The 25,717-nt window shown below is 46.8% G+C and overlaps 2 protein-coding genes across 4 annotated transcripts in view; one reads left to right on the top strand and one right to left on the bottom strand.

Annotated features, from left to right (window-relative positions):
* Positions 1-5,366, bottom strand: part of LOC147122531 (alcohol dehydrogenase class-3) — a 33,637-nt gene extending 28,271 nt beyond the window's left edge. Inside the window, exon 1 of the mRNA XM_086006309.1 lies at positions 5,279-5,366. Within this exon, the coding sequence (XP_085862435.1) occupies positions 5,279-5,299 (21 nt within the window). The 5' untranslated portion in view covers positions 5,300-5,366. The remainder of the gene's footprint in view (positions 1-5,278) is intronic.
* A 5,336-nt stretch (positions 5,367-10,702) lies between these two features.
* LOC147122530 (protein TBATA-like) overlaps positions 10,703-25,717 on the top strand; it is a 38,901-nt gene continuing 23,886 nt past the window's right edge. The window contains exons 1-4 of one of the 3 annotated variants that reach the window (XM_086006289.1): positions 10,703-10,985; positions 16,508-16,584; positions 19,583-19,755; positions 21,645-21,830. In XM_086006289.1, coding sequence (XP_085862415.1) covers positions 16,535-16,584; positions 19,583-19,755; positions 21,645-21,830 — 409 coding nt within the window. In that variant the 5' untranslated portion in view covers positions 10,703-10,985; positions 16,508-16,534. The remainder of the gene's footprint in view (positions 10,986-16,507; positions 16,585-19,582; positions 19,756-21,644; positions 21,831-25,717) is intronic. The other 2 variants (XM_086006280.1, XM_086006297.1) reach the window with 2 other exon arrangements.

Below are 25,717 nucleotides of genomic sequence, written 5' to 3'. Positions count from 1 at the left end.
GTTCAAATCTGGCCTCGGGCGACTGTCTGTGTGGAGTTTGCACATTCTCCCTGTGTCTGCGTGGGTTTCCTCCGGGTGCTCCGGTTTCCTCCCACAGTCCAAAGATGTGCAGGTTAGGTTGATTTGGCTATGATAAATTGACCCTTAGTGTTAGGGGATTAATTACGTGGGGTTACGGGGATAGGGTGGGATATGTGTCGGTGCAGGCTCGATGGGCCGAAATGGCCTCTATCTGCACTGTGAGAATTCTGTGATTCTGTGATTTAAGGTAGTTATGGAAAAGGACAAGGATAGACCAGGAATAAAAATTCTAAATTGGGAAAAAGCAAATTTTGCTAAGCTCAGAGGGGATTTAGCCATAGTGGACTAGAAACAGCTACTTGAAGGTAAATCGGTGTCAGAGCAGTGGGAGGCATTCAAGGAGGAGTTCCGGAGGGTTCAGACCAAATATGTGCCCTTAAAGAAAAAAGGTGGGACTAACAAATCTAGAGCCCCCTGGATGTCTAGGGACATATAGGGTAGGATAGAGAAAAAAAGGGAGGCGTATGACAGATACCGAGGGCTAAATACTTCAGAATCTTTAGAGGAGTACAGAAAGTGCAGGGGTGCAATTAAAAATGATATTAGGAAAGCAAAGAGAGAGCATGAAAAATTCTTGGCAAGTAAAATCAAGGAAAACCCAAAGATGTTTTATAAATATATTAAGAGTAAGAGGATAACTAAAGAAAGGGTAGGGCCTATTAGAGAACAAGGGTAATCTGTGTGTGGAGGCGGGTGATGTCAGTAGGGTTCTTAATGAATACTTTGCATCTGTTTTCACAAAGGAGAGGGGCGAAACAGACATTGCTATCAGGGAGGAGGAGTGTGAAATATTAGATGAAATAAACATAGTGAAAGAGAAAGTATTAAGGGGTTTAGCAGCTTTAAAAGTGGATAAATCCCCAGGCCCGGATGAAATGTATCCCAGGCTGTTAAGCAAAGCAAAAGAGGAAATAGCAGAGGCCCTGACCATCATTTTCCAATCCTCTCTGGCTTCAGGTGTGGTGCCGGAGGACTGGAGGACTGCTAATGTGGTACTCTTGTTTAAAAAAGGGAGAAAAGGATAGACCGAGTAATTACAGGCCAGTCAGCCTAACCTCGGTGGCGGGAAAATTATTGGAAAGAATTCTGAAGGGCAGGTTAAATCTTAATTTAGAAAGACACGGATTAATCAAGGATAGTCAGCACGGATTTGTTAAGGGAAGGTCGTGTCTGACAAACTTGGTTGAATTTTTTGAGGAGGTAACAAGGAGGGTAGATGAGGGTAGTGCGTTGGATGTAGTGTATATGGACTTTAGCAAGGCTTTTGATAAGGTTCCACATGGCAGACTGGTCACGAAGTTAAAAGCCCATGGGATCCAGGGCAAAGTGTCAAGTTGGATTCAAAACTGGCTCGGAGGCAGGAAGCAGAGGGTAATGGTTGATGGATGTTTTTGTGACTGGAAGGATGTTTCCAGTGGGGTTCCACAGGACTCAGTACTAGGTCCCTTGCTTTTTGTGGTATATATCAATGATCTAGATTTGAATATAGGGGGTATGATTAAGAAGTTTGCAGATGATACTAAAATTGGCTGTGTGGTTGATACTGAAGAAGGAAGCTGTAGACTGCAGGAGGATATCAATAAATTGGTCAGGTGGGCAGAACAGTGGCAAATGGAATTCAATCCGGAGAAGTGTGAGGTAATGCATTTGGGGAGGACTAACAAGGAAAGGAAATACACATTAAATGGTAGGACACTGAGTAGTGTAGAGGAACAAGGGGACCTTGGAGTGCATGTCCACAGATCCCTGAAGGTAGCAGGCCAGGTAGATAAGGTGGTTAAGAAGGCATACGGAATGCTTGCCTTTATTAGCCGTGGCATAGAATACAAGAGCAGGGGGTTTATGCTTGAACTGTATAAAACACTAGTTAGGCCTCAGCTAGAGTACTGCGTGCAGTTCTGGTCACCACATTACAGGAAAGATGTGATTGCACTAGAGAGGGTACAGAGGAGATTTACAAGGATGTTGCCGGGAGTAGAGAATCTTAGCTATGAGGAAAGACTGGATAGGCTGGGTCTGTTTTCCTTGGAACAGAGGAGGCTGAGGGGAGACCTTATTGAGGTGTATAAAATTATGAGGGGCCTAGAGAGAGTGGATAGAAAGGACCTATTTCCCTTAGCAGAGGGGTCAAAAACCAGGGGGCACAGATTTAAAGTAATTGGTGGAAGGTTTAGAGGGGATTTGAGGGGAAATTTCTTCACACAGAGGGTTGTGGGGGTCTGGAACTGGAAAGGGTGGTAGAGGCAGGAACCCTAACCACATTTAAAAAGTACTTGGATGTGCCCTTGGGATGCTGTAACCTGCAGGGCTACGGACCAAGAGCTGGGAAGTGGGATTAGGCTGGATAGCTCTTTGTTGGCCGGCGTGGACACGATGAGCCGAAGTGGCCTCCTTCCGTGCTGTAACTTTCTATGATTCATCCGTTCATCAACGGAGTCTCAATAAAGTGACAAGCTCTGAAGGGGCCTCAGCTAATATTTTAATACTTTTAAGTTTGTTTAAAGTGCAGCATCAGCTGCCAAGTTATTCACCGACCAAGTGATTCTTGCACAATGTGAAGTGAAAAGGACAGATTTGCAGGGCTCTGGGGAAAGAGCAGGGGGGAGTGGGACTAATTGGAGAGCTCTTTCAAAGAGCCGGCACAGGCACGATGGGCCGAATGGCCGCCTCCTGTGATTCTAAGTACTTTCAATGTGATGCAATCCCCTATTTAATTATTAGAGGAAAAAATTATGAATTTTTAATGATTAATTTTTATTAAATGTCTTATCTTGGAGAAGATTAAACTTCGCGGGATTCTGATTGGGAAAGAGTGCCACTGATTGCTGCCCCTCCCGCAGCTGATGCAAGTGGACTGGCTTTGCGCCAAATTATAAAGTCCAAGGCGAGAGCTCCACATGTGACTGCAGGAATATTACAATTTCACAGTTTCCTCTGAAGTAGGAGAGTTTCAAAACTACTTTCTTAGAACTAAATGGGAGGTTCTTCTTCTTAGGCAGTCCCTCGGAACCGAGGACGACTTGCTTCCACATTAAAAATGAGTTCTCAGGTGACTGATGAGTCCAATGCGGGACCTACAGTCTCTGTCACAGGTGGGGCAGACGGTGGTTGAAGGGGCAGGTGGGTGGGGTGCTTGGGTTGACGTGCGCCCCTTGCGCTGCCTGCGCTTGGCTTCCGCTTGCTCGCGGCGAAGAGACTCGAGGTGTTCGGCGCCTTCCCGGATGCTTCTCCTCCACTTTGTGCGGTCTTGGGCCAGGGATTCCCAGGTGTCGGTGGGGATGTTGCACTTTTTTAAGGAGGCTTTGAGGGTGTCCTTGAAGCGTTTCCTCTGCCCACCTGGGGCTCTCTTGCCGTGCCGGAGCTCCGAGTAGAGCACTTGTTTTGGGAGTCTCGTATCGGGCATGCGGACAATGTGACCCGTCCATCGGAGCTGATCGAACGCGGTCAAAGCTTCGATGCTGGGGATGTTGGCCTGAGCGAGAACACTGACGTTGGTGCGCCTATCCTGCCAATGGATTTGCAGGATCTTGCGGAGGCAGTGTTGGTGGTACCTCTCCAGTGCTTTGAGGTGCCTGCTGTACATGGTCCATGTCTCTGAGGCATACAGGAGGGCGGGTATCACTGCTGCTCTGTAGACCATGAGCTTAGTGCCGGGTTTGAGGTCCTGGTCTTCAAATACTCTCTTCCTCAGGCAACCGAAGCTGCACTGGCACACCGAAGGCGGTGTTGGACTTCGTTGTCGACGTCTGCCCTTGTTGACAGTAGGCTCCCGAGGTATGGAAAGTGGTCCACATTGTCCAAGGCCTTGTCGTGGATTTTGATAATCGGGGGGCAGTACTATGTGGCGGGGGCAGGTTGGTAGAGGACCTTTGTCTTACGGATGTTTAGTGTAAGGCCCGTGCTCTCGTACGCTTCGGTGAAGGTGTTAATAATGGTTTGGAGTTTGACCTCCGAGTGTGCGCAGATGCAAGCGTCGTCTGCATACTGTAATTCGACGACAGAGGAAGGTACGACCTTGGATCTGGACTGGAGGCGACGGAGGTTGAACAGTTTCCCGTTTGTTCTGTAAATTAGCTCCACTCCAGCGGGGAGCTTACTGAGGGTGAGATGGAGCATTGCCGCAAGGAAGATCGAGAAGAGCGTTGGTGCGATGACACAGCCTTGCTTGACCCCGGACCGTACATGAATTGGGTCTGTGGTGGAACCGTTGGTCAGGATCATGGCTTGCATGTCGTCGTGAAGCAGGCGGAGGATGGTGACAAACTTTTGAGGGCAGCCGAATTTGAGAAGGACACTCCATAATCCCTCACGGTTGACAGTGTCAAAGGCCTTTGAGAGGTCAATAGGAGGTTATACTGAAAGTAGTTACTCCTATACTTACATCCTCCTTTAAAAAGAACACTATCACCTCAAAATTAGTGAGAAGACTCCTTCGGACTCTGGACACCGAAACAACATCTCACTGCACAGCAAACTATCAGCTGAAAGTAAGTATCTGCAGAAAGTGAGAGCGCGAGGGGCAGGCAGAGCGCGCGAGGGAGACAGGAGCTCAAGAGTGCTGCTGTCAGCTGGACCGAGCTCACCCGACTGACAATATTGAACCCCAAACCCCTTTAAACTCCCCCTGACAATATTGAATCCCAAAACCCTTTAAATCCCTCAGACTGACAATATTGAACCTCAAATCCCTTTAAACCCCCCCAACTGACAATATTGAACCCCAAACCCCTTTAAATAGCCAACTGACAATAAAAGCCAAATGTATGTTGAATGTTTAAATGTCTTAATCTAAATGTACACTCTCGGGAGCCGCAAGTCTACATTTCGTTGTACTGCACTTGTGCACTAACAATGACAATAAAAGTTGATTTGATTTTGAACCCCAAACTCCCTTACTCGCTCACTCACTGACAATATTGAACCCCAAACCCCCTTTAAATACCCCCAACTGACAATACTGAACCCCAAACTCCCTTAACCGCTCTCACTGACTGTCCTTCACTCTGGAGGGGATTCCCCCGTAATGATACAAAGTTGCACCTTAAACTGTTGCACTGTCCGAGTGGATACACTGCGGAGTTACCCTCACTCAGCCGGGCTTATAATAAACTCCGTGCCCTGTCGGAGACCCGCTCTCTCTCTCTAACACAATTTGCATTGATTAAACTGCATTGCATCGCTCGCTCTTCCCCCTTACCTTGCCAACAGTCCCCGCCATCTTCCCAACTCCGAAGAAGCTGCGCACAAGCTGCGCCGCAGAAAGGGGGGGGCGGAGGCGAGCCAGCGCCTGCGGTGATTGGTCACTTCGGACTGTCAATCAGGGATTGTGATTGGATGAATCCGCCTTCAGAGGCGGAGCTTCTAGTGACCCCTCCCTGGACCACAATGCGGGCTGTCAACCCCTCAAGCATTGCCCTGGTTCATCCCCCGGACGCTGCTGCAAACAATCCCGGAGGGAATAAGATCACAGAAAGAAAAAAGAAAGATTTGTATTTCTATAGCGCCTTTCACGGCCTCAGGACTTCCCAAAGCGCTTCACAGCCAATGAAGTACTTTTGAAGCAACAACAGAAAATGCTGGAAAAACTCAGCAGGTCAGGCAACATCCGTGGAGAGAAATTTGAGTTGACGTTTCGGGTTTTTGAAGAAGGGTTCGACCCGAAACGTCAACTCAAATTTCTCTCCACGGATGTTGCCTGACCTGCTGAGTTTTTCCAGCATTTTCTGTTGTTATTTCGGATTGCCAACATCTGCAGTATTTTGCTATCGTACAAGTACTTTTGAAGTGTAGTCACCGTTGTAATGTAGGAAATGCGGCAGCCGATTTGCGCACAGCAAGCTCCCACAAACAGTAAGGTGTTGATGACCAGATCATCTGTTTTTTAGTGATGTTGAATTAGAGGTAAATATTGGCCAGGACACCGGGGAGAACACCCCTGCCCTTTGAAATTTAGTGCCACGGGATCTTTTATATCCTGTGCCACAATTCCTAGTTTCCAGATGGAGGAGAAGCTGGTTTAGTTTTGTGCAATAATTCTTTGTTCTTGAGCGTGTTGATTTATGCCAATATCTCAAAGTGCCATCTTCTTATTCTATGGTGTTAGTGCAGAGCATCCGGCCACTTCCAACTCTGAAAGACAAAGGCCCGTAATTTGCTGTCAGTAGCGAAGTGAAGGCTGACCTGGAAGAAAGCGATCTCTGCGGTGAAAACCTTACCTTTCTTGATGTGTAACTGATTGTAGCGCGGTCAAACCGGGATACCCTAGCGGTGAGCAGCAGTAATGGTATAGGAGGGTCAGTGGCAGCTTGGATAAGGAATTGGCTTAAGGACAGAAAACAGCGAGTTGTGGTAAATGGCTGTTTTTCAGACTGGAGGATGGTAGACAGTGGTGTTCCCCAAGGGTCAGTGCTGGGGCCACTGCTTTTTTTTGATATATATAAATGACCTGGACATTGGAATAGAAAGTAGAATTTCTAAATTTGTCGATGACACCAATCGACTGCAACAGGACATAACAGAATGGGCAGACAAGTGGCAGATGGAACTTAATACAGAGAAGTGTGAGGTGATGCATTTTGGCAGAAGGAACAGTGAGAGGCAATATACACGTAAAAGCACAGTTTTAAAGAGTGTACAGGGACAGAGGGACCTGGGAGTTAATGTGCATAGATCCCTGAAGGTGGCAGGACATATTGAGAGAGTGGTTAGCAAAGCATATTGGGCTTCATAAATAGAGGTATTGATTACAGAAGTAGAGAATTTATGTTGAACCTTTATAAAGCGCTGGTTAGGCCACAACTGGAGTATTGCGTCCAGTTCTGGTCACCACACTTTAGGAAGGATGTGAAGGTCCCTTGAGAGGGTGCAGAGGAGATTTACCAGAATGGTTCCGGGGATGGGGGATCTTAGCTACAAGGACAGGTTGGAGAAGCTGGATTTATTTCCATTAGAGCAAAAGAGGTTGAGGCAAAATTTGATAGAGGTGTACAGGATTAAGACAGGTTTGGATAGGCTAGACGGGGAAAGGCTGTTCCCACTAGTTGATGGTACAAGGACTAGGGGGCGCAGATTTAAGGTTATGGGCAAGAGATACAGGGGGGATGTGAGGAAAGCCTTTTTACGCAGCGAGTGGTGAGGACCTGGAACTCGCTGCCGACGGAAGTGGTGGAAGCGGAGACACTCAATGTTTTCAAGGGGAGACTGGATAGGCACTTGAGGGAAATAAACTTGCAGGGCTACGGGGATAGAGCGGGGGAATGGGACTGACTGGATTGCTCTACAGAGAGCCGACACGAACTCGATGGGCCGAATGGCCTCCTTCTGTGCCGTTATGACTCTACGACTCTAACGTCATCAAGCTGTCTAAGCAGCCAATCACAGATAGCAAACCAGGAAATAATTTCAGGAAATAAAGCACTGATTTACTTTAATTTTTTTTTTACAGCAAGCGAAATAAAGATTGGGACATACACATGGGGTTAAGGTAGAAGCTGAAATATCATGAACAAACTTTAAAAAAAACACATTTTTATTATTATTTTAAAATCTAGTATTTTTATTATAATGGAGAAATTTAACATTCTACCAATATAAAATTAGTTTTTCAGGGCCAGAGCAGTTATTTATCAGTCAATACGCTGTTAAAACCCCAGATACACCTATTCCAACAAGGCTTAACGTTTAATGGGGAGTTTAACAGCGATATTAGCGTGGAAAAGCTTAAGTTTCCGTCAGCTCAAGTGATTTGACAGATTGCCGGCTATGGGGTGGGGGTTCCACAGCGCAGCCTGCGGCAGAGCAAGGAATGACTGACCGCAACTTTAGGATTTCCGAGTTTATCTGCGCATGCGCTAAATCCTGAAGTTACGGCCAGTTTCAGCGGGGTAATGACGGCGAAAGAGATTGCCGTTATTACCCACTGCAAAATCTGGGCCAATGTGATTTTAATTTTATTAGCGAGTTACTTTCTTGGTTTTATTATGTTTTGCTTTCCAAGGAATTGGCAAACGTGCACCACTTGCAAGCGGCACAAGGAATCTACACGGGTCGTGATATATTTCAGACAAGAGTTTGGAGGTGGCCCTCCTGAATTCAACTGGATCCAATAGATTAAGATTCACACAATTGAAATTTTTCCATCGGTCCTATGTACAACAACAACTTGTATTTATATAATGCTTTTAACACAGCCCCCACTCCACAGACCTGAGCGCATAATCCGGGCTGACACTCCAGTGCAGTGCTGAGGGAGTGCTGCACTGTCGGAGGTACCGTCTTTCGGGTGAGACGTTGAACCAAGGCCCCATCTGCTCTCTCAGGTGGACCTAAAAGATCCCACGGCACTATTGCGAAGAAGAGCAGGAGAGTTATCATAGAAACATAGAAGATAGGAGCTGGAGTAGGCCATTCGGCTCCTCGAGCCTGCTCCGCCATTCAATGAGATCATGGCTGATCATCCAAATTCAGTACCCTGTCCCTGCCTTCTCCCCATATCCCTTGATCCCTTTAGCCTTAAGAAATATATCCAACTCTTGAATATATTTAATGAACTGGCCTCCACCACCCTCTGTGGCAGAGAATTCCACAGGTTCACCACTCTCTGGGTGAAGAAATTCCTCCTCATTTCAGTCCTAAATGGCTTACCCCTTATCCTTAGACTGTGACCCCTGGCTCTGGACACCCTGACCATCAGAAACATCCTTCCTGCATCTAGTCTGTCCAGGCCTGACAGAATTTTATAGGTTTCGATGAGATCCCCTCTCAATCTTCTAAACTCCAGCGAGTACAAGCCCAATCGACACAATCTCTCCTCATACGTCATTCCTGCCATCAGCCTGGTGAATCTTCGCTGCACTCCTTCCATGGCAAGAACATCCTTCCTCAGGTAAGGCGACCAAAACTGCACACAGTACTCAAGGTGTGGTCTCACCAAGGCCCTGTACAACTGTAGCAAGACATCCTTGTTCCTGTACTCGAACCCTCTCGCTACGAAGGCCAACATACCATTTGCCTTCTTAACCACCTGCTGCACCTGCATGCTCACCTTCAGCGACTGGTGCACAAGGACATCCCCCGGTGTCCTGGAGTCAATCTTTATCCCCCAGCCAGCATCACTAAGATTGGGCCAGATTGTGTTGTCAAAACCCTTCATGATTTTGAACGCCTCTATTAAATCTCCCCTTAACCTCATCTGCTCTAAGGAGAACAACCCCAGGTTGTTTCCCCCTGGCTGGAGTGTCTAGAACCAGGGGTCACAGTCTCAGGATAAGGGGTCGGTCATTTAGGACTGAGATGAGGAGGAATTTCTTCACTCAGAGGGTGGTGAATCTTTGGAATTCTCTGCCCCAGAGGGCTGTGGAGGCTCAGTCGTTGAGTATATTCAAGACTGAGATCGATAGATTTTTAGACTCTAGGGGAATCAAGGGATTTGGAGATTGGGCGGGAAAATGGAGTTGAGGTCGAAGATCAGCCATGATCTTATTGAATGGCAGAGCAGGCTCGAGGGGCCGAATGGCCGACTCCTGCTCCTAATTCTTATGTTCACAGAATCACAGAAACCCCACAGTGCAGATAGAGGCCATTTCGGCCCATCGAGCCTGCACCGACACATATCCCACCCAATCCCCGTAACCCCTACACCAACACATATCCCACCCTATCCCCGTAACCCCACGTATTTAATCCCCCTAACACTAAGGGTCAATTTATCATAGCCAATCAACCTAACCCGCACATCTTTGGACTGTGGGAGGAAACCGGAGCACCCGGAGAAAACCCACGCAAACACGGGGAGAATGTGCAAACTCCACACAGACAGTCGCCCGAGGCCGGATTCGAACCCGGGTCTCTGGTGCTGTGAGGCAACAGTGCTAACCACTATGCCACCGTGTTCTTATGTTCTTCTCTAGTCTCTCCACATAACTGAAGCCCCGCATCCCTGGTACCATTCTAGTCAATCTCCTCTGCACCCTCTCTCTGACAGTAGGAATCGGGAGGCTATTGGGCCACGGGTGGCGTAAGGCCAGCCCGAACCTGCTCTCGCCCAAGTGTCCACACCTCTGTACTTCCCAGCATGCGAAATTACGTAGCAATCAGCGTCAGGAAGCTGGGTTGATGGTATCCTCCATCCATCGCCCAGGGGCAGTGTGGCCCAAATGTAATACTGATGATGACTGCCACACCCTGACCCTCTGAAATCAGATAAACTCCACGCAGACCCAATGGGAGCAAATTTGAGACCTTCTGGGCTGTGTGGTTCAGCCATTCAACCCGTGCTGAGAGGGTTGGTGCAGGGGACAGGAATTCTAGTCGGAAATTGTACTTGTCTTAAAGCTCTGGACCCGTTCTGAAGTCTGCCTGTTCAAAGCAACAATATGTTTCCCCCTCAACTGAAATGGAGAGCGTTTATTGCCGCTCAATGTCAACTTTAGGATGTTGCCCATGTCATTGTGAGGTTGGCAACACGTCGAGATAATAATAATGATTACCGGGCGCGGGGGCTGAGATTGATCCCCCCCCCCCGCCCCCCTACATTCTGAGCCGATAGTTCGGAGATTTCATCTGGAACTCGTGGGTTTTCTGTTGTGTGTGTCTGTGTGTGTTTGGCAGAAGGTTTGTGCTTGGTGTGGTGTCTAATCTGTTCGTGTCTGCCTGGCGTTCTGACCAGGGTGGGGAAAGGGGGAGAAAGGAAGGTTTGTGTGTGTGTGTGTGTGTTGTATCTAAGGCATTTGAGTGTGTGTTTCAACAACAAAGGCAACACTTCACAACACCAGCCCAGGTTGAATTCCGCTCACACCACCCTGGGAGTGCAGCGACCCAGGAGGAGAGAGGAGGCTCAGACAGACAGACCAGACAGACAAGGGGAGACGGGACGGTCGGTCTAGCGCTGTGGGACCCCAGCACAGGTAATGATGGTAAAATGGATGGGATAGCCAAGGCAAGTGTAGATATGAGAGTAACACTGTAACACATTGACAGCAATAAAGAGACTTGAGGTACAAAACTAGACCCAAAAGTTTTATTTGGTTAAAAAAAGTATTAGCAGAATAGTATTATGTCTACACACACACACATTTAATTAATATATATAGATATGTGTGTGTGTAATAGGCTAGAAAATCGTACAGCGGTCCAAAAATACTGACCTTTTTGAACTAAGACAGCCCAGTCGATGTGAAGTGGTTGTTTTTTATTTATAAATGAAGGAGATTATTCCCCTCCCCCCTCAAACAATCTTCATTTCGTAACAATCGCGCTTTCCTGACCCACTTTGTGATTTAGGGGGGTCGGTACCCCCCCCTGCGATCTGTACATTGAACCCCCAGTTATCTGTAACCGGGTAGCAATGGAGACAGATCGTGTTTTAGGCAAGTATTTAAACAATATTGCTTTGCCACCTCGACGTTTCAATAATGACAACATGGAAAATTATCATTTTGTATTTTTTTAGAGGCGTTTTTTTTCTATATTTAAAGCCTGTATTTAAAACGTGGCTGGTCTTATGGGGGGGGGGGGGGGAGGGGGGATAACACTGGATCCAAATGTTAACTTGACATTGATGATCCAGGGTTCCTGTTCCTCAGAAGTGAAGTGGGCACAGATCTGCCTTATGTGGTCCATTATCCCACAGCAGCTCTGTTCTTGTGGGGAGTTGGTGGGTGGCGGGGGGGGGGGGGGGGTTTGGGGAGGGTACAGGTTGAGGGCAGGACAATAGGCAAGGATCAGTAAATCTATCAAACAGCTTCAATTACATCATAAACCATGCCCAGTTTTGAAGAAGGGTTCGACCCGAAACGTCAACTCAAATTTCTCTCCACGGATGTTGCCTGACCTGCTGAGTTTTTCCAGCATTTTCTGTTGTTATTTTGGATTTCCAACATCTGCAGTATTTTGCTATCGTAACAGGGAGGCTTGAGCAGTGCAGGAGCATCAGCAGATCCAAGAGGTTGAATTACCACTTTCAGGCCACTGTACAGGCAGCTGCTGCCCTTCACATGGTGTGATACAGGGGATAAGTGGACAGATTTGCACTCTAGGTATAGAATGTCACTGGCCATTCATAGATGGGTGATGGGGAGCCCACCTTCCCTGTACACGCTCCTCTCAGCTAGGCTAGGCATGCTGGGAGCTTCGAATAGAAACATAGAAGATAGGAGCAGGAGCCTGTAACTCGAGGGTTTTATTCTCCAACAGATGCTGGCGTATGAAGGGAGACGCAATCCCATTAATAAAGGAATCACGAATTAACTCCTCCTGGTACTGCTCAGCTGTGACAGCTTTAAGATTACAATCCTTGCTGAGCCTGCAAAGTTTCTGAAGGAATTCGTCAAGTGATTCCCCGGGTTGTTGTCGAGTTGTGGCCAGTAGATGCTGAGCAAAAATTTCATTTGGGGCCTTAACATATAGTCGCTATAATATTAGGATAGCGGAGTCATAGTCTACACAGTCTTCGATATAGTCAAACACATGAGGAGATACATAATTGGCAAGTATCTCTAATTTATCAGGAACATTCTCACCACGCACCCTGAGGAAGTTGCTGAAGGTACGATACCAGTGTTTCCATACCTTAGCAGTTGTAGATGAATTCAGGTCCAGGTCAAGACGGGTGGGTCTGAGTAGTTTGTCCATGATGGATTGATTTCTACGCTGGAGTTCCCTTCTGCAGTTGAAGTCGTAGCAGGCTGTTCCAGAAATCACTCAGAGCGTGGAGTCGATATCAAGTTGATTAAATTGACATAATAAAACTCACTACGCACTTGGTTCGAGTATAAAGCAAGGCTTTAATCAACTTGTTTCAAAACATGGAGGTCTAGTTGTCCTTCACTAGTTCCTGTCTTACAAAATGTCCCTGGACAAGCTAGGCCCACGCTCGAGTACTTATACTCCTTGGACGGCGCCACCAGCTGGCCATCCAGTGTTATTTCATGAGTCGTTTCTTCATGATGATGAGATTTATAACAGAGGCCATTCATCCCCAAATGCTTGTTCCGCCATTCAATGAAATCACAGCTGATCTGTATCTTAACTCCATCCACCCGCCTTGGTTCCGTAACCCTTAATCCCCTTACCCAACAAAAATCTATCAATCTCAGCTTTTAATTTTCAATTGACCCCCAGCCTCAGCAGCTTTTTGGAGGCGAGAGTTCCAGATTTCCACTCCCCTTTGTGTGAAGAAGTGCTTCCTGACATCACCCCTGAATGGCCTGGCTCTAATTTTAAGGTTATGCCTCCTTGTTCTCATCTCCCCCCACCAGAGGAAATAGTTTATCTACCATATCGAATATTTTAATCATCTTAAACACTTCAATTAGATTACCTCTTAAACTTCTATACTCGAGGGAATACAAGCCCAGTCAATGCAACCTATCCTCATAATTTAACCCTTTTAGTTTAGTCTCTTGAAGCCTTCAACACCCTGAAGCAACAATAATAATCCATGATACCGTTTCAAATTTGGTCAAGCTTCCCAACATGCCTTCTGAACAGTCAAGTTTAACAGTTCTGTGTTCTATCCTTTGTTGTTAATACTTTTAATCAAACGCTGCTCTTTCTACAAGTAATCCAGGGTTTCTTGCCCATCCTTTAGGTTTTCCTTAAAACTGGTATTAAAAGTCCAGATTGAAAAGTCCAAAATCCTTTGCACCCGATTAGATCTATCCCCATACCAGACTGGGGAAAGAAGTAGATTATTGAGATTTTTAAAATTCATTCTTGGGATGTGGGCATCGCTGGCAAGTCCAGCATTTATTGCCCAACCCCAGTTGCCCTTGAGAAGCTGGTGGTGAGCCGCCTTCTTGAACCGCTGCAGTCCGTGTGGTGAAGGTGCTCCCACAGTGCTGTTAGGGAGGGAGTTCCAGGATTTTGACCCAGCGACGATGAAGGAACAGCCGATATATTTCCAGGTCAGGATGGTGTGTGACTTGGAGGGGAACTTGGAGGTGGTGGTGTTCCCATGCGCCTGCTGCCTTTGTCCTTCTAGGTGGTGGAGGTCGCGGGTTTGGGAGGTGCTGCTGAAGAAGCCTTGGCGAGTGGCTGCCGTGCATCTTGTAGATGGTACACACTGCAGCCACAGTGCGCCGGTGGTGGAGGGAGTGAATGTTTAAGGTGGTGGATGGGCCGCCGATCAAGCGGGCTGCTTTGTCCTGGATGGTAATATAATAAACATCATAAAATAAATTAAATTAATAATATCCTGGATCAATTCACTTAGATGTCAGCCGTGGTTCAGTGGGTAGCACGCTCGCCTCGGAGTCAGAAGGTTGCGGGTTCAGAATCCCACTCCACGAGACTGCAGCAAAGTTTGCTGCTGCGTTTCCTACAGTACAATAGTGACTACACTTCGAAAATACTTTGTGGTGTTTGCAATATATTTTCAGTGTTTTGAGTTAAGCTGGACAGTTTTAATAATGGGCCAGAACTTCGGGTCCCCACGGGTGAGTATGCGCTGGGTACTCATGCGTAGGCCCAACGAAAGTGCCGGTTTCGTGCATGCACATCGCGTGTGCGGGAAACCGGAACTTCCATTCCCTTGAAGGAAGGGGTTCACAGGTTGAACGCGTGCGCCGGAGAGGCAGCGCGTACGCCTGGAACTTCTGTTTTTTTTGCAGGTTTCTCCGGGAGGGTAAGTCTCCAGGAGCTACGCTTTTAAAAAGCAGTCGCAAGGCCTGCTTTTAACAAGGTAAGTGGTTAATTAAGTAAAATTAAAACATTTTTTCCACAGGTTTATTATTATTAAATACTTTAAAGAAAGGTAAGTTTATTTTTAGCCCCGTTAGAAACTGTAATTAATTTTTTCAAAAATTTAAATTATTGTTTAAAATAGTTATTTTATGTAATTTATAGTTATTTTAAAAATGTGATTTAAAAAAAAAATTATTTGAAGTTTTAGTGATGTTTTGGGGCTTATAGTATTTATAGTTTTGACAGGTCTTCCTGTCAAATCTATGAATACAGATTCCCTGCTACCATTGGCTCTCCATGGCCCACGTGACCCCAGGGGACGCTTCGAACTAACTGCGCCCCTGGGATACGCAAGAACTGCGCGCTGATAGTTGGAGGAGGCCCAGGATCGGACTCCCGCGCGGGCCCACAGCTCAATGGCTGGTGCGCTGGGTAAGTGCAGGTCGGGGGCTTGCACCCGCGGGAAGCCTCCGACCCGAATTTCTGGGCCTATGCATTAATTTTGCAAACTGACATGTCAATGGCACTGACCCAATGTTTTCAGTGTCAGCTGTGGCTCAGTGGGCAGCACTCTCACCTCTGGGTCAGAAGGTTGTGGGTTCAGGTCCCACTCCAGAGACTCGAGCACAAAAATCTCAGCTGATACTCCAGTACTGCGCTGTTGGAGGTGCTGTCTTTCAGATGAGATGTTAAACTGAGGCCCTGTCGGTGGATGTAAAAGATCCCACGGCACTATATCAAAGTAAGAGCAGCAGAGTTATCCCCGGTGTCCTGGGGCCAATATTTAATCCCTCAACCAACATCACTAAAACAGATGATCTGGTCATTATCACATTGCTGTTTGTGGGAGCTTGCTGTGTGCAAATTGGCTGCCATGTTTTCTACATTACAACAGTGACTACACTTCAAAATAGTACTTCATTGGCTGTAAAGTGCTTTGGGATGTCCTGAGGTTGTGAAAGGTGCTGTAGAAATGCACGTCTTCCTTAATGTTCAGCACAGATATAAAGGTAATTTGTTACTGTTATATCAGAAAGTGATATTGAATTTTCTGAAGAATGCTGCTGTCATTCTACAAAGCTAATGACAACATTTAAACCAGAGGGTAAGAATGTCTGATCACATGATAATACGAAAAGACAGACTTGCATTTATATAGCGCCTTTCACAACCACCGGACGTCCCAAAGCGCTTTATAGCCAATGAAATACTTTTTGAAGTGTAGCCACTGTTGTAATGTAGGAAACGCGGCAGCCAATTTGCGCACAGCAAGCTCCCACAAATAGCAATGTGATAATGACCGGATAATCTGTTTTTTTTATGTTGGTTGGGCGATAAATATTGGCCAGGACACCAGGGAGAACTCCCCAGCTCTTACTTTGAATAGTGGCCACGGGATCTTTTACGTCCACCTGAGAGAGCAGACGGGGGCCTCGGTTTAACGTCTCATCCAAAAGACGGCACCTCCGACAGTGCGTCGCTCCGTCAGCACTGCACTGGGAGTATCAGCCTGGATTTTTGCGCTCAAGTCTCATGGAGTGGGGACTATGAACCCACAACCTTCGTGACATCAGAGGTGAGGGTGCGACCCACTGAGCCACGGCCAACACCACATGGAGCGAGAAGCATGGCGACCAACAACCATTGTTTTGTTTAGTGCACAGCAGGTTTGTGAATAGTCTTTTGGCTGCTTGATCACAATAGGCTGTGAGTTCATCATATATTTCCTTTTGCCCTTCTGCAGTGGTGTGAATAATTGTGCGAGGCTGTGATGATGGCACCAACAGATCCCCAAGAGGGGAACCCCAGTAGCAGAAATGCGTAAGTTCAAGTTCTTTATACAGCTAGTTTTTAGAGAATTACATTGAGCGCACAGCACAGAAACAGGCCATTCGGCCCAACTGGTCCGTGCCGATGTTTATGCTCCACACGAGCCTCCTCCCACCCCTCTTCATCTCACCCTATCAGCATATCCCTCTATTCCTTTCTCCCTCATGTGTTTATCTAGCTATACCTTAAATACATCTATGCTATTTGCCTCAATTTTTTAAAAATTCATTCTTGGGATGTGGGCATCGCTGACAAGGCCGGCATTTATTGTTCATCCTCTAATTGCCCTTGAGAAGGTGGTGGTGAGCCGCTTTCTTGAACCGCTGCAGTCCGTGTGGTGAAGGTGCTCCCACAGTGCTGTTAGGGAGGGAGTTCCAGGATTTTGACCCAGTGACGATGAAGGATCGGCGAAATATTTCCAAGTCAGGATGGTGTGTGACTTGGAGGGGAACTTGGAGGTGGTGGTGTTCCCATGCGCCTGCTGCCCTTGTCCTTCTAGGTGGTAGAGATCGCGGGTTTGGGAGATGCTACCGAAGAAGCCTTGGCGAGTTTTTCGTAGCCGTTTGTTACAACTGAGTGTCTCGCTCTGCCATTTCAGAGGGCAGTTAAGAGTCAACCACGTTGTCGTGGGTCTGGAGTCACATATAGGCCAGACCGGGTAAGGACGGCAGATTTCCTTCTCTAAAGGACATTAGTGAACCACTCCCTGTGGTGGCGAGTTCCACATTCTCACCACTCTCTGGGTAAAGAAGTTTCTCCTGAATTCCCCATTTGATTTCTTGGTGACTATCTTATATTAATGGCCCCTAGTTTTGCTCTTCCCCACGAGTGGAAACACTCTCTTTGCAGGGCTATGGAGGCAGAGCAGGGGGCAGTGGGACTAATTGGAGAGCTCTTTCAAAGAGCCGGCACAGGCACGATGGGCCGAATGGCCTCCTTCCGTGCTGCAAGATTCTATCATCCATTAAATTGTTCATCTCACAATGAAATCCAGCTAGATGTCGAAAATTGTTCATTTAAAATTTACAAATGGATATAAGGCCAGCGGTGGCAAATTCAAGAAATTATCCGAGGATATTCAGTCTACAAGCTAATGACTTTTCAATTTTTAATGCTCATTAATATTTACATTAATGTCTTATTTTACTCAAATCAACCCACATGGCCATTGTACTCTGAAAATTAACCCTGTGGCAGCGAGTTCCACATTCTCACCACTCTCTTGGTAAAGAAGTTTCTCCTGAATTCCTTATTGGATTTAGTAGTGACTATCTTATTTTTATGGCCCCTAGTTTTGGTTTCACCTGCAAGTGGAAGCATCTTCTCTACGTCTACCCTATCAAACCCCTTTCATAATCTTAAAGACTTCTATGAAGTCACCTCTCAGTCTTTTTTTTAGAGAAAAGAGCCCCAGCCTGGTTTACTGAATGTATAATCCTCATTCTGGTAAGGGTAATAAAATATTGGGAACCCATTTTAGGCAATAATCTCTGGTCTGAACAAGTTCACGTGGGCCATTTCGGAGGGCAGTTAAGAGTCAACCACATTGCTGTGGGTCTGGAGTCACATTGTAGGCCCAGACCGGGTAAGGGCAGCAGATTTACTTCCCTGAAAGGTCATGAGTGACCTAGATGGGTTTTATACGACAATCCGGTAGTTTCGTGGTCACCATTACAGCTGTACTGATACTAGCTTTTTATTCCAGATTTATTGAATTAACTGAATTTAAATTCCCCAGCTGCCGTGGTGGGATTTGAACTCATGTCTCTGGATCGTTAGTCCGGGACCTGCTGGATTACTAATCCAGTAACACAATCACTAATCTACGTGAAAAGCTCTGTGCTGAGGTCTACAAGTCATGACTGAAAATCTCATGCCAAGATCCGTCTGACATCGACAGGTTTTGTTGTAACGCGACGGTATCCGGAGCTGACCTGTAGAGCGCCCTGCAATCCAATCTCTGCCCTCTTCCTGTGCACCTTTTGAATTCTGCTGCCAAGCCAATTCCAGCTAGTTGGTTTACTGTAATGAGTCACGAAAAGCCTCACGTGCAGAACCATGTGCAATGTCTCCTGCAAATCTACATAAATCAGTCACTAACTTAAGTTACCCCCTCAAAGAATTCCAGCAAATCTGTGGGGCTCAAAGTATCACTTTGGAAATTGTGATAACGCTTATGGGTTCTGCACTCTTTAGATGGGCATTTATAGCCTGCTGTTCAATGCCCTCTCGCATTTCATTACTACCGATGTTAAACCAGCTGGCTTATAATTCCCTGCTTCTTGTTTTGTTCCTTGTTTTGACTATTACGATCAGATTAGATGTGATCCCTGAGTATCCCCGATTTTAATCGCTCCACCATTGGTGGCCGTGCCTTCAGCTGCCTGGGCCCCGAGCTCTGGAATTCCCTCCCTAAACCTCTCCGCCTCGCTCTCCTCCTTTAAGACGCTCCTTAAAACCTACCTCTTTGACCAAGCTTTTGGTCACCTGTCCGAATATCTCCTTATGTGGCTCGGTGTCAGATTTTGTTTGATAATCGCTCCTGTGAAGCGCCTTGGGACGTTTTACTACGTTAAAGGCGCCGTATAAATATAAGTTGTTGTTGTTGTGGGAACACAATCTAGAAATTTGCCATGACACAAAAGTAAAAGTTTGACAAACTGTTCGGATGAAAGGACCAATAACCTGAAACCTTACAAAAAGCAGAAAACACTGCGGATGCCGGAAATCTGAAATAAAAACAGAAAATGCTGGAAACACTCAGCAGGTCAAGGTAGCATCCGTGGAGAGAGAAACAGAGTTATAGGGTCATCGACCGGAAACGTTAACTCTGTTTCTCTCACCACAGATGCTGCCTGACCTGCCGAGTGTTCCCAGCATCGTCTGCTTTTGTAAAAAAAAAAATCAGATTTCAATCATCCGCAGTCTTTTGGTCGAACAGTGATTTGTATTAAAGTTTATTTTTCATTCATTTGGAATATGTGTCTAGAAACGACCCAATGCAGGCACGAAACAGACTGGGGCAGCCACCTCTACCTTCCCTCAGCCACAATACGCCTCGGCCCGTGACTACCGACAACTGCAAGTACTCTCATCAACCCGCCGGCAACATTTTCATCACCCGCCACAACCCTCATCCCAAAAGGGTCTACCACATCAGAGGTAAACCGTGCACATGCGCGCCGGATTAGATACAGCCGTTCAAAATCACCAGGGCATTTCGATCGAGTAAATGAGGAGAAAGGGTTTCCACCGGCGGGAGGAGTCGGTAACCAGAGGACACAGATTGAAGGTTATTGGCAAAAAGAACTCCCCGGGGGAGGGGGGAGATGAAACATAGAAGATAGGAGCAGGAGGAGGCCATTCGGCCCCTCGAGCCTGCTCCGCCATTCAATGCGATCATGGCTGATCATCCAAACTCAGTACCCTGTCCCTGCCTTCTCCCCATATCCCTTGATCCCTTTAGCCTTAAGAAATATATCTAACTCCTTGAATATATTTAATGAATTGGCCTCAACTGCCTTGTGTGATAGAGAATTCCACAGGTTCACCACTCTCTGGGTGAAGAAATTCCTCCTCATCTCTGTCCTAAATGGCTTACCCCTTATCCTTAGACTGTGACCCCTGGTTCTGGACTCTCCCGCCATTGGGAACATCCTTCCTGCATCTAGTCTGTCCAGTCCTGTTAGAATTTTATAAATTTAACATGAGAATTTCTTTTTACACAGCGAGTTGTTGTGATCTGGAATGCGCTGCCTGAAAGGGCGGTGGAAGCAGATTCAATAGTAACTTTCAAAAGGAAATTGGATAAATACTTGAGGGGAAAAACTTTGCAGGGCTGTGGGGAAAGAGCGGGGGTGGGGGGGGGGGCGGGGGAGTAGGGGGGGTGAGGGGGGGGCGGAGTGGGACTAATTGGAGAGCCAAATTGGCCAAATGGCCTTCTTTTGCGCTGTATCGTTCTATGATTCTATCCATTGGATCCTTTTTAATTCCTGAGTGTCTGTGCCAGTGTTAGAAGGATCCTACTCTCGATGCTAGTTAATTATCTCCGTGGTGTCCTCTCATTTGTGTCTGCTCGTCTCCCCGGAGTCCTTTATTATTTCTAATCCCTTGTTTGGTGATAATGTGGATCATTAACTGTAACCAGCACCATGTAAGCTGAGACTATTCGATAAATCAGCTTCAGTCTAGTTCAAGGGTGAGGACAATAGATGAAGTGGATAAATAAAATTATGAAAGGGGTCGATAGGGTAAATATAGAGAAGATGTTTCCACTTGTTGGGGAGACTAAATCTAGGGGTCATCAATATAAGATAATCACTAATAAATCCAACAGGGAATTCAGGAGAAACTTCTTTATCCAGAGAGTGGTGAGAATGTGGAACTCGCTACCACAGGGAGTGGTTGAGGCGAATAGTATCGATGCATTTAAGGGGAAGCTGGATAAGTACATGAAAGGAATGCAAGGATATGCTGATGGGGTGAGATGAAGAGGGGTGGGAGGAGGCTCGTGTGGAGCATAAACACCAGCATAGACCAGTTGGGCCGAATGGCCTGTTTCTGTGCTACTTAATTCCGCGTAGAGGTTGACGTAAAAAAACTGCTAGGCACTTGGTCAGAGTATTAAACAAGGCTTTAATCGACTGTTTCACAACATGGAGGTCTAGTTATCCTTCACTAGTTCCTGTTTACAAAATGTCCCTGAGCAAGCTGGGCCCGTGCCCGAGTATTTATACTCTCCCTGGACAGCACCACCAGCAGGCCGCCCAGTATATATTTCATAAGTCATTTCTACATGAATGGCACGATTTATGACAGAGGTGTCTTGTCCTGATGCTCCGGACATCATGAAGTGTGAGGCAGGTTTGATGGACCAGCTGGTCTTTTCCTACCCGTCAGTTTCGTATGTTGGTACGGTGCCACCTCACCACCTCGATTATGCACGCTAGCCTCTGTGTTGGCGTTGCAGTAGGTTTATCAGCGGATCTATTCTTACCAGCTAAAACGTAAGTCCGAGATCGACTCAGGTGCCTCTATTGACTGTGTTGCAGGTCTGAACAATGCACTTGTCTGTAAGGTGGATGATGAGGGCATCAGTTACAGCATACCAGTGAAACCACCTAAGCGGCCAATCAGTGCTAATATTCCTATAACCCCTCCATATCCAGCAAACACCATCACAGGAATATCGCAGCCCCCATGTAAAGAAGACGGCCCGGCTGACATTGTCTCTTTATGTGAGTATTAATGGGTGTTTAGGCAGAGTGAGTACATTTCCAGTTTAATTCACAAAGAGGAAAAAGCTAATAGGCTTGAGTAAGGTCTTCATTTTATAGGAAGAAAGGTCTTGACTATGTTCAGGTGACCCAGAGTCCTGTCCCAGAGTCCCAGAGTCCTGTCCCAGAGTCCCAGAGTCCCAGAGTCCTGTCCCAGAGTCCTGTCCCAGAGTCCCAGAGGCCTGTCCAAGAGTCCTGTCCCAGAGTCCCAGAGTCCTGTCCCAGAGTCCCAGAGTCCTGTCCCAGAGTCCCAGAGTCCTGTCCCAGAGTTCCAGAGGCCTGTCCCAGAGTCCTGTCCCAGAGTCCCAGAGTCCTGTCCCAGAGTCCCAGGGTCCTGTCCCAGAGGCCTGTCCCAGAGTCCTGTCCCAGAGTCCCAGAGGCCTGTCCCAGAGTCCTGTCCCAGAGGCCTGTCTGATCATTTTTCATGTTTTTTTCTAACCCAAACCCATGGAATCATAAGGGGAAAATAGTGCTGCGCCCGCTTTGGGGCGCTAACTAGCGCCCGAGAAAGTTAGCGTCTCTGCGCCAGAAATTGAATGATAGCACCTCAAGCAGGAGGCGGGGCTACTGGAAGCGCTCCCCCTCCCTCTTGGGGCGCTACCATTCAATATTGCGGCACTACGTGCAACAGCGTCACGCGCGTCGACACGTAGCGCCGCGGTACTGCAGGCCTGGCACTTGCCCTTTAATTTGTGACGCCGCGGCCGCAAATGTGACACCCTGACCCTGACCCATAGCGTGAGCAAAGTTTGCAGCCAGGGTGCGAGCGGGGCGCTGCGCACAGTGATGATGTCGCGGGAGGTGTTAGCGGCGCCACGCCTGGGCGCTAGGTACTTCCTGCCCCGTTAGCGCTCCCTCAGGGCGCTAACAGGAGGCGCAAAGCAACCCAATTTTCCCCCCATAGAATTTTAACAGTACCCCTGCAGGGGGAGTCTAGGACAAAGGGATATACCTTAAAATCAGAGCCAGGCCATTCAGGAGAGAAGTTAGGAAACACTTCTTTACGCAAAGGGTGGTAGAAGTGTGGAACCCTCTCCCACAAAAGCAGTAGGTGCGAGCTCAATTGATGATTTTAAATGATGATGAGATCGATAGGTTTTTGCTAGCCAAGGATATTAAGGGTTATGGAACCAAAGCAAGAGGATGGAGTTCGGGTACAGTTCAGTCATGCTCTCATTCAATGGCGGAACAGGCTCGAGGGGCTGAATGTCTCAACTATTCACCGTATTTATTAATGACTTAGATAATGGGCTAGTAGGCCACATATCAACATTTGCCGATGACACAAAGATAGGTGGCATTGTAAGCAGTGGAGATGGAAGCATAAATTACAAAGGGATATTGATAGATTAAGCGAATGGGCAAAACTTTGGCAAATGGGTTTCAATGTAGGCAAATGTGAGGCCATTCACTTTGGACCTAAAAAGGATAGAACAGGGTACTTTCTAAATGGTGGAAAGCTAAAAACAGTAGATGTCCAAAGAGACTTTGGGTCCAGGTGTATAGATCATTAAAATGTCATAAACAGGTGCAGAAAATAATCAAAAAGGCTAATGGAATGCTGGCCTGTATATCTGGAGGACTAGAATACAAGGGGGCTGAAGTTATCCTGCAGCTGTACAAAGCCCTGGTCAGACCACACCTGGAGCACTGTGAGCAGTTCTGGGCACCACACCTTAGGAAGGATATATTGGCCTTGGAGGGAGTGCAGCGTAGGTTTACCAGAATGATACCCGGACTCCAGGGGTTAAGTTACGAGAAGAGATTACACAAACTAGGGTTGTATTCCCTGGAATTTAGAAGGTTAAGGGGTGATTTGATTAAAGTTTTCAAGGTATTAAGGGGAACCGATAGGGTAGATAGAGCAAAACAATTTCCGCTGGTTGGGGGGAGTCCAGAACAAGTGGGCATAACCTTAAAATTAGAGCCAAGCCGTTCAGTGAAATTAGGAAGCTCATTTTCGCACAAAGGGTTGTGGAAAATTGGAATTCTGTCCCCCAAAAGGGTGTGGATGCTGGGCCAGGTGAAATTTTCAAGACTGACTTTGACCCATTTTCATTAGATAAGGGTGTCAAGGATATACAACTCGGGTTGCATTCCCTGGAATTTCAAAGGTTAAGGGGTGATTTGATTGAATTTTTCAAGATGTGAAGGGAAACGGATGGGGTAGGTAGAGAGAGAAACTATTTCTACTGGTTGGGGATTCTAGGACTAGGGGGACATAGTCTGAAAATTAGAACTAGATCTTTCAGGAGTGAAATTAGGAAACACTTCTACACACAAGGGGTAGTAAAAGTTTGTAACTCTCTTCCGCAAACGGCAATTGATGCGAGATCAGTTGTTAATTTTAAATCTGAGGTCGATAGATTTCTGTTAACCAAAGGCATTAAGGGATATGGGGCAAAGGCGGGTAGATGGAGTTAGGTCGCGGATCAGCCATGATCTCACTGAACGGCGGAACAGGCTCGAGGGGCTGAATGGCCTCCTCCTGTTCCTATGTTCCATTTGGCTCAATGCGTCTGTGCTGGCTCTCTGCAAAAGGTTTTTCCACTTAGTCCCATTGTCCTGAATGCACCCATTCATTCATGCCAGAAATCAACCAGCAACTTAAGGATGACTATGTTTTGCGTTCCACTGTAGTTCGACTCTCCACCAGCTATTGAGCTATTGAAGGCAGGTTGATTCCGGTTGACTCAGGAAATGATTTAACTCCAACAACAGCTTGCACTTACTATTGACCCGGGTATCAGTGAACTGAAAGAAACATAGAAGATAGGAGCAGGAGTAGGCCATTCGGCCCCTTGAGCCCGCTCCGCCTTTCAATGAGATCATGGCTGATCATCCAAACTCAGTACCCTGTCCCTGCCTTCTCCCCATAGTCCTTGATCCCTTTAGCCTTAAGAAATATATCCAACTCCTTCTTGAATATATTTAATGAATTGGCCTCAACTGCCTTCTGTGGTAGAGAATTCCACAGGTTCACCACTCTCTGGGTGAAGAAATTCCTCCTCATCTCAGTCCTAAATGGCTTACCCCTTATCCTTAGACTGTGACCCCTGGTTCTGGACTCCCCCGCCATCGGGGACATCCTTCCTGCATCTAGTCTGTCTAGTCCTGTTAGAATTTTATAAGTTTCAATGAGATCCCCTCTCATTCTTCTAAACTCCAGCGAGTATAAGCCCAATCGACCCAATCTCTCCTCATACGTCATTCCTGCCATCCCGGGAAAGGCCTAATCTTCTTCCTCCATTGCGTTTTCTTTCAAAAAGAGAAGACTGAGAGGCGACCTGATAGAGGGCTTTAAAATGATGAAGGGGGTTTGATAGGGTAGATGTAGAGAAGATGTTTCCACTTGTGGGGTAGTCCAAAACTAGAGGCCATCAATTTAAGATAGTTTCTAATAAATCCAATAGGGAATTCAGGAGAAGCTTCTTTACCCAGAGAGTGGTTGGAGTGTGGAACTCGCTACCGCAGGGAGTGGTTGAGGCGAATAGTGTAGATGTATTTAAGGGGAATCTGGATAACTACATGAGGAAGGAAGGAATAGAAGGATAGGGTGATGGGCTGAGATGAAGTAGGGTGGGAGGAGGCTTGTGTGGAGCATAAACACCGGCACGGACCTGTTGGGCCGAATGGCCTGTTTCTGTGCTGTTAAATTTTACATCGTTCTATTTAAACATTCACACCGCACTCCTCACGACGATGAATGACTCAGTATCTGGGGCAGAGGGGCGTGATGTCAATCAACAGGCAGGAAGTGATTGAGAAACCAAATGCACAGTTGATGAAGAAGTCTTCAAGAGGTTTTGGAAGGCAGGGAAAGAAATAGCAAGGCATTGTGGTTTTGG

This window comes from Somniosus microcephalus, chromosome 2 (assembly GCF_052327205.1).
Source record: "Somniosus microcephalus isolate GS21.2 chromosome 2, FLI_Smic_1.0, whole genome shotgun sequence".
In the NCBI taxonomy this organism is placed as follows: domain Eukaryota; kingdom Metazoa; phylum Chordata; class Chondrichthyes; order Squaliformes; family Somniosidae; genus Somniosus; species Somniosus microcephalus.
Note: the sequence above shows the minus strand (reverse complement) of the source record. Positions and strands in the feature narration are given on the sequence as shown.